Here is a 15,155-nt window from a genome sequence, read left to right on the forward strand (position 1 = left end):
CTGACAGCGGCCTCTGACAGGAACAGCCACCAGCTGCCGCCAGCCTGACCGCTGGGCCTGACCGCCGGTTAGCCGGGCCTGACCGCCGGTTAGCCGAGCCCATGTATTCCGCCTGTACGGGCTCCGACAGGCTTCGCCGCGCACAGCGGGGGCGAGCAGGTGGCGATCCCGCTCTCTGGCAGCTGGCCCGCCCGCCAGGCCCCGGCAGGGGGCGCCGGCCGCTCGGCTGACGGCGGCGTTTGGCCCATCGCGGCCGCCTTAGCCGCGCCGTCGCCGGCCCGCCGCGGTTCCTCGGGGTCTGCCCGGCCTCTGGGGGTTCCGCCAGCGGCGCCCGCCGCGGCTGGGCCGGGCCGGCGCCATGTTCACCAGCACCGGCTCCAACGGGCTCTGTGAGTACCGGCCCCGCCGCAGCCCGCGGAGGACGGAGCCGGGGGAGGGCGGCGGCGAGGGGTGTGTCGGCGTCTCCCCGCGGCGGGTGGCCCGGCCCCCTACCGCCGGAGGACGGGACGCGGCCGCGCTGCCTGGGCGGGGGGCGCCGCCGTGAGGGACGTGGCGGGGCGGTGGCGCCGTGACCTCTGCGGGCGCCGCGGACGGGGGTTGCGGGGCCGCTCCCGCCGCCCGGCCTGGGCGCTGCTTCCCGCGGGGGAGCCGCCGGACTCGCTCCCCCTTCCCCACCGCCTGCCCTCGGCTGGACTTTTAAACTCGGGTTTTTGCCGCGTCTCCCGCTGCAGGACCGCGGGCGGGGAGCGGCGCCCGGCGGCACCGGAGGGGCGGGAGCCCTTGCACTGGTCGCGGCGCTGTCCGCGGGGGCTGCGCTGCCCGGGCCGGCCGGGGCGGGGGGCTGCGCCTGGGCGGAGCGGGCCTCTCCCGGCGCGGCTGTCCGGGGCCGCCTGCCCCAGCGCTGTGTGTGCGTGTGGCTGCGTACATAGGTACGGAGCGGCGTGCCTGGCTATGTATAGGGGAACAGAAGGAATTCTTGCTGTGGGTTTTTTTAATGTGAGAGAAAGTTATTGTTTAAACCAGTTTATTGATAAGACTGACTTAAAGACAAACGCGTTCCCAGCTCTGTTCAACTTTATTTTTACCAACACCCTACGTAAATAATTCCCCATGGACGGGCGGGCGGTGAGGGTCGCTCGGAGCTTGCTCACAGGACAAAGAACGCAGCGGGGTGAGAAGTCTTAAACTTTGCTGACTAAGGGCGAGCTCCACGCAAAATCCAAGTCAAAGTCTGAAAGCACCTTCTGACTAGGGGGGAATAATTCTGGCGTTTAAGAAGGGGTATTACTTATAGCCGTGTTCTGTTTGAGGTGTCCAAGGATGGGGGGAGGTTTTTTGCAGATGGATCTGGTGATGCTGTACTTGATTTGCAGCTCCTGACTTTCCCCCACCCCCGCCAGTAACAGATAGCGCAGGAGAGCAGCCTTTTGGTGGCATGTGTCTGTGTGTAATTCTATGAGAAAGAAGGTGGGGTGAAAAGTATTCTTGTTTGGCTGAATGGGTGGGAAGTCACGGTCAGTATTTAAAAGTTTTTCCGAGGTAGATCCATCAGAAGGATGAGTGGAAAATTGTAGTCATAAGAAACATGGTTGTGCTAGGAGAAGAACCTAGACAGGATGCTGCTCTGCAAGAAGTAAATGTTTACATTTTGGGGTTTGGTTTTGTTGTGGGTTTTTTTCTTCTGGAAAACTTACAACTTACACTTTTACTGAACTCACTTGTTGACCTGAAGTGGTTTTTCACAGTAAGACTTGGCTGGTACAGGTGTACTAACAAACTCTAGTAGAGGCAAGGATTTAGGCTGCAGTGACGTACACTCACTAGTTCACAACTGTGGCAGTTTAAGATGGCCCTGTGCCTTCAAACTTTTGTTTCTGCCTTTGTAGCAGAAGTGTCTGCTGCAGTAGCAGCAGGTACATAGGATACAGTCACTGATGTGCAAAATCTGATGGTTTTAGGCAGTTAATGAATCTGTACCTGATGTTGCATCAGGTTTGTTGCACAGGATGTATGTGTGCATCCATGTCCTGTTCTGCCCCAGGGTCTTGGGAGCGGTAACCTCTGGCAGAAAGGCAGTGACAAACAGTTGGGGCACAGCTGGTGGATAAATGGACCTGTATCAGAGACCCTAGATAAAATAAGCAGACACCTTGTTCAACAGCAATAAGAATGATTGTGCCAGGTCAGACTGGAGGCTTCTGCAGCCTGCTGTGTCACCTCTGACAGATTTAACATCTGTAACAGTTGGTTTATTGCCGTATCACAATACCACTTGGTAAAACTTAGTAATACTAAGCTCTTTTTAGCCATGGGTACCGTAGGTCATTTAAAAATTGACCCAGTTGTTGATTATATTTATAGTAGATTAAGGGCTTTAGCATCTTCAGACATAGACACAGTGGTAAAAATGTCAGAGGTTACTGTATTCTTTTTGACTTGTCTTCACCAATTGCCTTGTTTTTACCTTTTCTGCAGAATTTCTTTCTTTAGCAACGGGAAGGCAAATGACAAATGACCCCAGAGCTCTATTACATTTTGGTAGTGTGATTCTTACTAGGCTTCTTATGCAAAGTGCTTTAACAAAAGTGCCAGAGACACCCTTGTCCCTGGTTTTCTAGAAGCAAGTCTGTGCTTCGCCTACTCACATTTTTAAAAACTTCATTTTGATTTTGAAACTTCTTGTCAGAACCTAAATAATTAACTAATTGTGAAATATTTTGATTCTTGTAAATTCTTCTGATTCGTTAATTCTTGAAATTGCATTTAATACTTTTCTGAAAGAGAGTAGCCAGTGGCTTGCAGTGACAGCAGTTGCAACTGGTTATAAACTTTTTGTTCCATCTGGTACTATTACTCTAATGAATCTTGAACGGGATATTATTGTCCATGTTCTTTGAATTCTTTTTTTTTTTTATTTCATCTGCTTATTTTAGAATAAACCAAAATAAATAACAATGGACTATATGGTATAATTCCAAGAGATTGCAGAAACAATTTAAAGATGCATTTAATAGTCTGTGTTGTTATGGTCTAAATGAGAGAAATAACTCAAGAATCCTTACATTTTGTTTGATGCAGTACATAGATCAAATTCGTAATCAATGTCCTACAAATCTTACCTCCTTTTGATTGATACTGTATTAGTCCCTTTCCCCTTCTTGTATCTGTCTTCTCAGTGTTTCTAGACTGCCTCTCTCATCTCTTACGTTTTCATGAAAACAAAACTCTAAACTACAGGGAGACTGACCTGATTTGGATATTTTCAAGCTGCTTGCTAAATATGCGTTTTAAACTGGTCTTTGGCCCTCATCACATAAAATAATTCCATTGTCATTATACATTATTCCTCTTGCTGCAAAAATTCATGGAACTTTGATCCATTATGTCCCAGACACGGTAACTGTGTGTGCTCAAAACAAGATAGCTTAGGCTTCAAATAAAAAGCCTGTGTGCTTGTTAGAATTGTTAGTGTTTAATACTACAAGCACTTAATATGACAAAATGGGCAGAAGAGATGACTGAACTTTGGTAGACCAGCGCCGCTTAGCAGTATAGTGATGTACTGTTTCTAGGAAACATGGGAGGAAGACACTGTAGCTTCCTTTTAGCACAACTTATTTATAATGTTTATTTAGGAAAATCTTTGGCTGCATGCATAAACAAAACCTTGAGTGAGTAAATGAAAAACTTGGCTATTTTGATTTCACTAATAAAAGGCGTTCAGCTCTTTATCTGTTTGTGCAGATTAGCTTCATTTCCAAGTTTCTAGACCAAGAATACTTCATGTTTGTTTAATCTGGATGCATTTTGCTTTTGTATCACAAGATGGCCTTGACATACTCCTACTGGCTTAACAGAGCAAGTTTAGCTCAGCTAAGCTTTTCTGAAGTCCACTTATCTACTGTAGCTGTCCTGATTGTTATTGTTATTCATTCAGGGTAAGGATGCTGTTGTGTTATTTATAGTCAGTTGATAAAACAGTCCTAAAAAACATCACTTGGATTTAGCCACAGATAGACCCTTTGGCTGTTTTTGTTACATGGATTTTTGCTTGGTTGATGGCCAAATTTTAGTTCTGGTAATATACTACTACTGTGCTGAACGAACAATATTTTTCAAAGCTATTGGCAAATACAAACTAGTTCTCTTTGCTAATTTAATGGGTCATCTCTGTACTGTGGGTGCCAGCGGATGCTGCACTACAATACACGTCTACACAGAAAAGTTTATTTCATATTCTGGCTCCATAGTTGAGTGAGGTGAATGGTACTGTCTTTACGCAAGGAATATTCAAAACTTGTGAGTTCTTTACCACAGATTCAGCTGTTCCTCCTGAGTTTGACCACTTCTATTGAAGTTAAACTTTATTGTAAATAGTGCTTGAGTAGCCAGGCTTGTATAGTGAAGTACTTGACCTTGTCCATGTGCCTTTTAAGGAGATCTCACGTGACTTTGAGCACTGCAGCTGAGTTCTTATATAAAGTGTTTCTCTCATATTTCTTATCCTAGTTTGAGTTTCCTGGTATAAGTCCTCCGACCTACTTCTCTTGTTCAGTACTCTTTAAAATGACATGCATAAGCAGCGAGGTTCTTGAGAAGTGACATTGTAAGAGACATAAAAGCAAACCCTTCCAACAAACAGTCCAACCGTGGGTGCATGTGAGCCAGTTCAGACGAGTAGGTCCTTTGCTTGGAGCGATGTGCTGAATTCCAGACAGGCAGTATTGCATGTAGCAGATGATGGCTATGTTGGGGAGCTGATAACCTGCTCAGTGCATGACACTCAAAATTTTGGATGAGAAAGTGTAAAAAGAAACACATCTCCTACATGTTACAACTATGAGATACGGAAGTTGGGAAGCAAGCACCATTTAGAAGGACAAAGATGGTTTGCCCTTATTAAGGGAAACGGTTTCTGTTACCTGGAATATTGGAGGAGCGAGCTGGTATACCTTGGGGAAAAAGAAGCCAATTACTCTGGATAGTAGGAAGCACAGGAAAGGGATACTGGAATGACTCAGCAAAATGCTAACCCAGTTGAGTTGACTTGTAAACCAACATTGCAGTGTGCTTGGGAAGCATGCCTGCAGCACCTGGCTGTAGGGAAGTGGCTTGAGAGGTTGTCTGTGGTGCTGGACCCAGACAGGTTTCTTGCATTGCAGTCTGCCAGCAACTTGCATCCCATGAGGAATGCTGGTGAAACACTTCAGTGGCTCTGCAAAGGCTAACATGAGTGCATGGAGACTGATGCTGGGCTGGCTGTTTGATTGGCTGTAGTGCTGCCTAGCTGTATTTGCCGCTTGTTCGCCAACGTGCTGAGTCCCAGGAGCACACTGTGATGCACAGAAGGCTTTCCATTCTAAGACACCAAAGCCTTTCCAACAACTTAAACCTCTAAGACTAACGCCAAAGTTTTCTGAAGATATTGTAATACTGGCTCCCAATATTCTTCATGTTGTGTGCAATACTGCATGTGAGTATAGTAGGGAAGCCTGTTAGAGCTAGTCTTTATTAAGGTAAAATCTGAGTCCATGTTTTAAAGCCTATCCACTTGTTACATCTAGAAAATATTTGTCTATTTTGCCTATTACACACAAGCTATTTCTTGTAGTAGTAGGGAGTAGAGTCCTTTGAACTTGCGTGCAAGCATTTCTGCTAATGCATCTTATGCTTTCACCTCTCTGTGAACCTTGTAGTGCAGTGCTAGCAATTAGTTAAAAATCCCCAGGGCAAGAAGGGAATGCTGCCCTCCTGCTTGCATAACCTGCAGGACTGAACTGTGTTGTGCATAGGCATCAGGAAAAATAAAGGTAAGTTGATGCTTTGTGGTATGTCTGAAGGAAGAATGAATTATGTATTGAATATATCAGACTTCTGTGCGTAACAATATTATGCAGTACAGTACTATATGGGAAATTAGCTTGTACATCGACATGCCACAGTGCAACCTGGTTCACAATACTAGCTTGAGTCCTGGGAGCAGTGTAGCCGCATCAGTTCAATAAGCCATGCACTGAACACCACAAAAATGTAGCTATGCTGCTGCTGCAGAGCTAGCTCATTTCAAGCTAGAGTGGGGATCTCCACGTGATGTTGTGGTGTAGCCATACCTGAGAATTCTGACAGTGTATACTAATAGCAGTATGGTAATGTGTTCTGTGGTTGGGAGGAAGAGGGGTTCAACGAGGTGAGCATTTTTTATTTTCAACCTCTTTCACTTTCTATTTCTTTTCAAATGTTCCTTTTAGAAGCAAAGATTTTCTTCCTCTTTTTTTTCCTCCTTTTTTTTCTTTTTGTAGCTCCTCATTCTTTTGTAAGTTGTGACCTAGGCTAAACCCAGCAGTTTTCTAAACAGTAAATGTGTAGGTAACTAGTTTGATTACAGTCTTACCAGTGACTTTTTAAAACAGATTTAAAGCACGATCATAGTTGGTTTCTTTATTGACTTTCTTAATGTATATTCACCTCTCAGCTTCTGCATTAAGTTTATAAGCATTTGATGAAAAACTGTTCCTGCAGTGATACTCTTCCTGTGTTCACTTGCAGGCATCACAATGATTAACCACCAGAGTACGCTGTGAAGTGAGAGTCTGAACACAGGATCCCCTTCCTGTGTCTGTGCAGGGGCAAGAGCTGCCTTCCTGACCCAGAATACTTCGTTCAGTCATGTGATACTTTCAGGAAGCAGTAACTTCACTGCTTTTGCAGGGTCAGCTGGTATTGCATGTTTTTTTTTTTTTCAAAGAATGAAATATTAGAAAGATACTGCATTGAACAAACTGTAAAAAATCATCATACACTTAAATGCCATCCTACCAGTCAGCAGTCAGAAACCTGGTGTCTTCCAGATTTCTCAAGCAGTATTACTTACACGTGTCCGTATCTCTTGTCATCCTCCCTCCATGGCATACTCTCATTTGTTCTCAGCTACTGTTTAGGACTCAGCACGTGGTTATAATAAAGACAAGCTTTTACTCCTCAGATCTAGTAAGATTGCTGTAGCCTCCCAAAAGCACACACTAGTATCTGGGAAGCAGTTGAAAATTACTATTCAGATTTGCATATCTGACAGTGGGTTTCATCAACCATTACAACAAAGGACAAGCAAGGTTTCCAGGCATTCAGGAGGTGTTCATGCCGCTGTTTGATGTGTAGCAAGCTTGCATCTGAAGGGAATATAGCAGGGAACAGTCCTTGAAAAGCCTTGACCAATTTGAAATGTCACTGTCGGTTGGCAAACCTGCTGCAGGTTCTTGAAGAATCATGGAATAGGTGAATATTTGCATGATGGCTTAATGCAGGAAAAACACCCCCCCCAAAATACAGATTCCATAAGTGCATTTGGGAAGTATTGTGCGTTCAGATATGCATCAGTTATGGTTTAAAAGACTCACAGATCTTGTCTATCAGCACTAAAAAAGGGTTCATGCATGCCATTATAGTAGCCTCCAGCAGCTAATTCTCTGTATGAAAGCAGTGTGTCTGCCTCATAGCAACTGGGTTTGGGAAGTTTGCAGATGATAGTGGGGGAAAAAAGCTGTTACGCAGCGTGTTCTGTCTGCAGGTGTGGTGTAAGCTTAGTAGGGATCCTGACAAAAAATATCCTGAGCGAATCTGAGTTTCTGCAGCCACTGCTCATCAACTGGCATCAGCAATGAGATCCTCTCCCAAGTCAGGGCTTGAGTCTCGGGCCTGGAATAGCAGTCCAGGAGCTGAAGTTGTTCCCTTAAAACCCTTCTGAAACAGTTGCTTGGCTGCCTGTTTTGACAATGCTCATCTGCTAAGTGTCTTCACCTGTGAGTGGTGAACGGGCAGGGAACAGGGAATCAAATCAAAAACTCGTAGCTGTTGCTGCTACCACAACTTTCATATTCTTCTCATTAGTGTAGTGGTGGCTTCTGAAGCTGCAGCTCTCTCAGTGGTTGTGCCATAAACCTACCCCTCTGTTTGTGACATGCGGACACATATATTCCTCCACTCATTCTGTACTCTGAAAGTGATACTGGCAGCCAGAAAACTAGTAGTCTGTGGAAGAGGAGGATGTGTGGGCTTTGTATTGAGTGCAGGGGTGGTATGTGGTGACTAGGAGGTGATTTTCCTATACATGTTGCATTTTAGGGTCAGCTTCACATTGCACAGTGGTGGCACAACAGTTAGGACACTTGCCTGTGAGATTATGAGGGCAGTTTTGGGGGGGAACTTCTCTATTGCACCAGGGGGAAGCAAAGATCTGTAGTGAAAGCTAGTTCTTTGCTCTTCATCATAGCATAGGCATGTTCTGCAGGTTATTACCAAATTGCTGTGTTCACTTAGATGGAAGCTCAGCATGTGTGTTGCAGTGCTAATGCCTGTTGTTTTTGAAAGAGTTGCCACTTAAGGAGTATTTTTGGGTTGCAAATTTATTCCAAGGTCTTTGAAGATACTACTTTGATGTATTTTAACTCTTCAGGGTCAAAATGAGAGTTTATCTTTTCATTCTACTTTTTTTTATGTGGTGCAGAGGCACTGGGTTTTTCTCTTCCTTGTGCACATTTGTGTTAGTGCTGCTTGTGGACACTGGTACCCCAGCAGGCTGGTAGTACGTGTTTCCATGCCTGTGGTTGGAAATCCGTTGGACTAGAATTTTGCTTTCTAAGTCTTACCTTTGCAGTCTAAGTGAGGAATTTGTCTTGGGTGTCAGAATGCCAGATTGTGCAGAATCTGGGATTGTTGGTCATTTCTGGTCTTACTGGTTGAGACATTCCACAGCAGTGGGAGGGTTGCTCCTTCACTGGTGACCTCACGGCATTCCTTGATAAGGATCTATATGCTGTTAAGGGGTAAAGCAAACTACTAGATTGTACAGTGAGACACTTGGAAAAAACACTTCAGCAGATGTGTTATTTATGTGGAAGAGTTTATCTTTCTCAAGTTTACTGGACAAGAATGAATTTATTGACCATGATGACATTTAGAGAAGCTTGAGAGCAGAATTTTCCATTACTTATGTGATGTTCCCCGTGAGTGACTGTTGCATGAATGGGTTAGTTACTTCTTTGGTTTTTCACTTGATGATATGCTTAAAAATAAGTACTGTTCCTCTAACAAGGTTTAAGGTGTCTAAGCTGAAAGCCAAAAGAGACTCATAATAAAAATGTGTGTTCACACTTCTGGAGAAAACAGATAAAGTTCTGTTGGTTATTCTGAATGCATTAAAATTAGGAATGAACTTGATAGGATAAAGTATTTCAAGTGTGTATTACCTGTAACGTAAAAATGATCTAATGATATAAAAATTACAGCAAGATCTAAATATAAATATTAAACCTGTACTGAAATATATAGTCATGGTGGGAAATCCAGTGATTTGCTTGTCACGTTTTTTTGTGGTAATGTGATCCTTCTGTGAAAAGCATTGTAGGACTTAGACAAATTTATTTAAACTCATGAGATAACTCAAGTAAGTGAATTTGATAGTAAAATAACAAGTTTTATCAAAATTTGGTTCAGAAATGTCTGCTGTTGTGACTACTACTGTTGTTCAGATTTAGGCTGCACTTTCAAATATCTTTTGTATCCTGGTTATAAAACCAACCTTTTCACATTAAGAAATGTTAAATTAACTAAGTTATCTAAGGGAGCATTGCCCGAGATTTTGAATGAACGTGTGTGTGCACAGTAACTTCTAGGCAGCTCCAGCTTCTTTTCCCCCCAGTGTTCTACAGTACTCTGATGGCTTCAAACTTTTTTGAAGCATCCAACTGAATCAGAGAAATGAATAATTTTAAAAATAGACATCTAAAGACTATAGACCTTATTTCTGGAGAGAAAAAAATCCGAAGAAAGATATTAAATTGAAAAGTGGATTGGTTTCTTGCATTAAAAAATAAAGCCACCAGGCTTTTTGCCCTCCTGATGTCTCATGCAAAAAAAAAAAAAATCTAATTATAAAAGCAGAGCCTATGGTTAGCAGAGTAACATCAACCTGTCTCAATGCAAGTCACTGCCTAATTTCTATAAAAGAACTCTTCAGGGCATTAATTGCTTAAATGGAGTAAGGAAACTGAGTCTGTAAATAATGAACTCAAGAGTTGTGGTTGCGGACTGAAATAAGATTTTTATGTACAAGTTTATGTTACGATACTCATAGGAAGAGATGTTTTCTTCAAATGGTGAACATCAGAAGACATCAGATTTCAAGGTGGTGTGAGCTGAGAACAGCTAACTATCTCAAAATTGTTCTCGATGTCATCAGTTAGTACTTGGATGAGTAAATACAAAAAACTATTTTTTGCTTTGGTGCTATCTTGCTTTTCTAGTAGTTCTCTCTTCTAGTGTGCAGCAGATGTTGGCAAAATCATTCATGGTAGTCAGTTTATCTGAATACGTACTAAATGTTTCCTGTATTACACTTCTTAAATGCAATTTTGTTCTTCCTATGCTCCTGCTGTTTACTTCCCATTAGTACTTTTAAAGTAGTCGTGTTGCTCCTTCTGTTATCTAAGCACAATGACAGCAGAGCTGCAAAAAAAGCAGTTGTCTGAAAATCAGTAGAATGTTTGGGAAGGAAGTAAATGTGATTCCGGTTGCATGTGTGAAAAGGAGAAAAGTAATAGAAAAAATATTTCAGACTTTCTGTATTGGCTTGAATTGTTGGGCAAGAATTTGTGTTTTGTTGCATCAACTACTCCAACATCTTAGGGTGAATTGCTGGGTATATTCCTGCTGGATATTCCACTCTGCAGTTTGTAGTAAACGTGTATTGTAGACATCTCTGTTCTTTGCTTGCTTTCATCTGAATGTTCTTTCTGAAAGTCATACTAGTCAGGGAAAAGAAGTTCTGATTTCATAGATGTTCTGATAGTGTTATAGTCTTTGTTAATAATTGAATGGAAGGAAGAATGTGTAAATTAACTTAGATATGTTTCCTTGAATAGTGGATGCAGGTGTGGTGAGGAGAAAGTAAATTTACTCAGGTGGTTCATAGCTTTTAGAAAAAACCCTAATCTTAATCCCTAACACGAAGAAAATAAAGGTATTTGTTTTAACTCGATGTGCATGTATGTTTTGCTAGTGAAAAAGAGTGATCGCTTTGTTTCCTAAAATATGATTGAGCTTTAAGAGGGCTGCATGGGAGGGCATGACCTCTATAGGTGCAGAGAGCTTAGGTTTAATTATAGCCAAACCATTAATTTAATGAGAGAATGCTGAAAACAAAATGTCTGATTAATATTTAACTGTCATTAATATCTCTAGACTTCCTTTGGTTGGTGTGTTTTTCCTATCTGCTTGTAAGTTGTTGAGAACTTGGGAAGTTGTTGAGAGAAAAAGTCAAGGTGGTGCCACTGCTGTTATGTTTTCTGATCACCTGTTTAAATGTCACTTGTTAAGCATGAGAGACTTTTCTCTAAAATGGCTTTTTTGTTTGTTTGTTCTTTTGTCTTTAAGATAAAGCACCTTTGTCTAAGAGTCTGTTATTGGTCCCAAGTGCCATCTCAATTTTATTGACTCTGCTGTTCCAACATTATCAGAAGTTCTTTGCATATAACCTACAAGCTATAAAAGAGGATTTTCAGGTAAGAGTCAGTTCATTTTGTGTGGAAAGAGACTGCAAACTATTGTCTTCTATGCGATTTTTTTTCCATTTGTCCTGGTTTTTTCCCCTTTATTCATTGTTGTAGACCAGCTATTCCTTACCTTTCTTATGTCAGCTGAGTAGGCCATTTTCTGGAAGAAGTGAGAAAAAATGATGTGAAACGATCAACATACTTTTCACTTCTTTTTTTTTTTTTTTTTTTTTTTGCCTGGGAAGTGATCGGGTTTGTATCATTTTTCCTTCCAGCCACTGGCATTTGGAAGCTTGCTGTGAATGAAGTGTGATTTAACTTGTGTAATAGTAGAAGTATTTTGATATGAATGTCAATGTCTTATTGCGCTTAGGTTTTAATGCTGAAGAAGGCTGCTGTAATCGGGTACTCTGATTATATCATTTATTTTAACAACAGAGGCCATAACTTTTACTCTGTAACTTCTATTGTAGTCAGTTGTGGGAAACTAAACTTTGCCAGTAAAAGAGAACTGCAGCTTCTAATTTGAAGATACCAAGTGATGGGGGAGTTTGCTATGCTTCTCAGTAACCTGCTGAATTGGTTAATTATCTTACTAGACATTTCTTGCTCGTTCCCAGTTCAAACTGAGATACTGTATCTTTTAGGTATTGCATCTTGTAAGCTTTTGTTGTCAGCTTAATTAAGAATCCTCTAGTATCAGTTGTAGTTGTTGAAATAATGTACTTGGAAGTGATTAGGTAAGTTTTGTGGGAATTTGTTGGTGGGTTTTGGTGTGGGGGGAGTTTTTTTTTTTCTTTTTCTTTTTTTTTTTTAATGGCAAACTACTGCTCAACAGAGAAGGGTCAACAGCTGCCTTTGTAATTATCTTACCCCACATTTTACAGGTACATGAAAAAGAAGTATGTAGTCCGTGTCTCTGAGGATGCCAACTGCAGCCTATAAACCTTAAAAGATTATTAGACCTAGCTAGTGGTACTCAGTGCTGTTCCACTGTCTGTGATCTTTCTTGTCAAGAACAAGAACTTTATTTTAGTATTGTAGATTACAACTCTGCAAGAGCACTGCTCGTATTTTCCAATGTCTTGCTAATGCAGTGCAGCAAAAATACATAAATTAATGTCTGCCTTTTAGAAGTGTTACAACCAGGTGCTTAAGGAGGGAGAGGAGAAAGTCTGAGAAACTATTCAAGTTTTAAGTGGAAATTTTGGGGGTTTGGGGTTTGTTTGCTTATTTGTTTTGCAGTTTTTATTTAAAAGAGCTCTTTCCTTTGTTTGATCTGCGGAAAAAGAGTAGTAGTTCAGTTTTATTCAAATAAACTGTCTTTACTGTGTCTTAAGCATAAATATTTGCAAGTATCTGTAGAAGCTATGATACTTTTATTGTGGTGCTTTGGGGAATTTCTGAGTTTGGATTTTTTCTTTCCTGAAATTGTTGTTTCATTTATTGTCATAGCCTTTGGACTAAGATAGATACTACATAACTGTATACCTCTGAGATCAGGGAGAACAGATCACTTAACTCCTGTCTGATGCTAATATTCAAATGAGGACACTTAAAAGAAAATTTGTTTAGAATAAATTCATCTGTGGGGATGAGTTTAATGGAATGGATTTTTTTTCAGGGGGTGAACAAACACGTTGAATATTAAAACTTGTTAAAGCTGGTAGAGAGCATAGGAAATAAAGCACTCAGTTGAAAAAGAGCAAATTTGATTTGAAAGGCAAAATATGTACTGTCCAAAACTAAAAGGTATTTGCTTCCCTAAAGGGGACCCTCAAGAGCAGTGAAGATGCTGCGCGTGAAATGAAGATCTTGATTACATTAGATTTATGTATTTTTTTTAAGCTGGTTAAAGTAAAGAGCATTTAGTCTTAGAAGCCTTCCACAGTCCATGCGAGGGCTGTTCAGTTAATGCCTATCATGAAATGTTCAGCTGCAAGGTCACAGCCCTGCCAGTTTGGCCCTCAGGAGGGCTGGTACTCACGCTGCTGGCTAGGTTTTAACATCGGGTGTGTTGACATGGGACAGCTAGAATGGTGAGGTCCCACTTTCTTCTTGTTCAGTCCTTTGGTATGCTGGGGAGGTTAGAGGCAGAAGCATCGGCTGAGGTCTAAAGACCTTGAGAAACGTAAGGCTTAGGCAGTATGTTGGCACTTGGACTTCCATGGAGGAGAGAATGCCTACCAGGGTCTGGTTTAGGAGAGGGAGCAGGGAGAGCCAAAGCTGAGCTGGAAACTAGCAAGGGAGATGAGAGGCAGCAAGGAAGGTTTCAATAAGTACATCTGCAGCAGAAGAAAGGCTTAAGGAGAGTGTGGGCCCAGTCTTCATTGTGGTGAGGATCCTCCTGGTGACAAGGAGTGTGCAAAAGGCTGAGGTATTCAGGCAGATATTTTTTATCAGTTTGTGCTAGTGTGTTTTGCCTTCAAGCCTCCAAGGTCCCTAAGCCTCCTAGCAGAGTCTGTGAGGGTGAAGCAGTATCCACCATAAAGAAAAAGAGACACGTAACCCAGCTGCACACACTTAAGTTAATGGAACTAGACAGGTTACCTCTGAGGGTGCCAAAGGAGCTGGAAATGTAATCATGAGACCTTTCTCTAGCATCTTTGAAAGGTGATGGCAATTGGTGGAAGTACACAATGGCTGGAGAAAGGCAAATGTCACACCCATCTTCAGGAAGGGCAGAAAGGAGGATCCAAGTAACGTCAGGCCACTCGGCCTTACTTTGGTCCCTAGGAAGGTCATGGAGCAAATCTTCTTAGAAGCCATTTCTTAACACATGGAGGACACAAAGGTGACTGGGAGCAGCCAACCAAAGTCAAGTGGACAGATCCTGTGGATTACAGTGGGTTGCATGGCTGGTGTCAGCCACAGGGTTTTGGGTTTTGTGGCCATGGGACCCTCTCTGAGGATTGAGGACTACTTGGGTGAGACGGGATCTACCTGACCAAGTGGCACAAAAGCATCCTTGCTAACAGACAGTTCAGCCTGGTGAGGAGAACTTCCAGACAGGAACAACATAAGAGGGAGATGACAACCCTCAGTCAAGTGGGGAGGCAATGGACTGGGTTAGTCCAGCAAAGTGTAGAGGGTGACATGAACAGAAGGGATCTTGTAATTAACAAGGTAGGACTGAAGAGGACCTACTTCAAGTGTATGCCCATAAATAAGGAAGTGCCTATGGGACAGCATTATGTGGAACACTCCCATGTGTGTTATGGGAAATGAGCGTGACCGGGTGCCTCTCTGAAGTGTCCGTATGCTAATGCGTGCTACATAGGGAACAAATAAGAGGAATTAAAGGTCATATGCCATTACAGGGCTGTGATCTCATTGGGGTTATGGAGATGTGGTAGGTTAGCTCATGTGATAGGAGTGCTGCAACAGGGAGATACAAGCTCTTCAGGAAGGACAGGCAAGGAGGGAAGTTGCTCTTTATTTGAAAGAACTGCTCAGAGCTTTGTCCTGGGACTAGGGTGTTTATGGGTCAGAATTAGGGGGGAGACCAGCACAGCTAACTTTGGTTGTGGTGTTTGCTACAGGCTGCCTGATCACGAAGAAGCAGATGAGGCCTTCATCAAACACCTGAAAGAAGCCTTATGATTTCAG

General features: G+C 42.5%; 1 protein-coding gene across 2 annotated transcripts in view; it reads left to right on the forward strand.

The window, feature by feature from the left end:
- The first annotated feature begins 230 nt into the window (after positions 1 to 230).
- UBAC2 (UBA domain containing 2) overlaps positions 231 to 15,155 on the forward strand; it is a 101,154-nt gene continuing 86,229 nt past the window's right edge. For both annotated transcript variants that reach the window (XM_055701340.1, XM_055701341.1), the window contains exons 1-2: positions 231 to 389; positions 11,428 to 11,555. In XM_055701340.1, the coding sequence (XP_055557315.1) occupies positions 359 to 389; positions 11,428 to 11,555 (159 nt within the window). In that variant the 5' untranslated portion in view covers positions 231 to 358. The remainder of the gene's footprint in view (positions 390 to 11,427; positions 11,556 to 15,155) is intronic.

Source organism: Falco cherrug, chromosome 2, assembly GCF_023634085.1.
Source record: "Falco cherrug isolate bFalChe1 chromosome 2, bFalChe1.pri, whole genome shotgun sequence".
In the NCBI taxonomy this organism is placed as follows: domain Eukaryota; kingdom Metazoa; phylum Chordata; class Aves; order Falconiformes; family Falconidae; genus Falco; species Falco cherrug.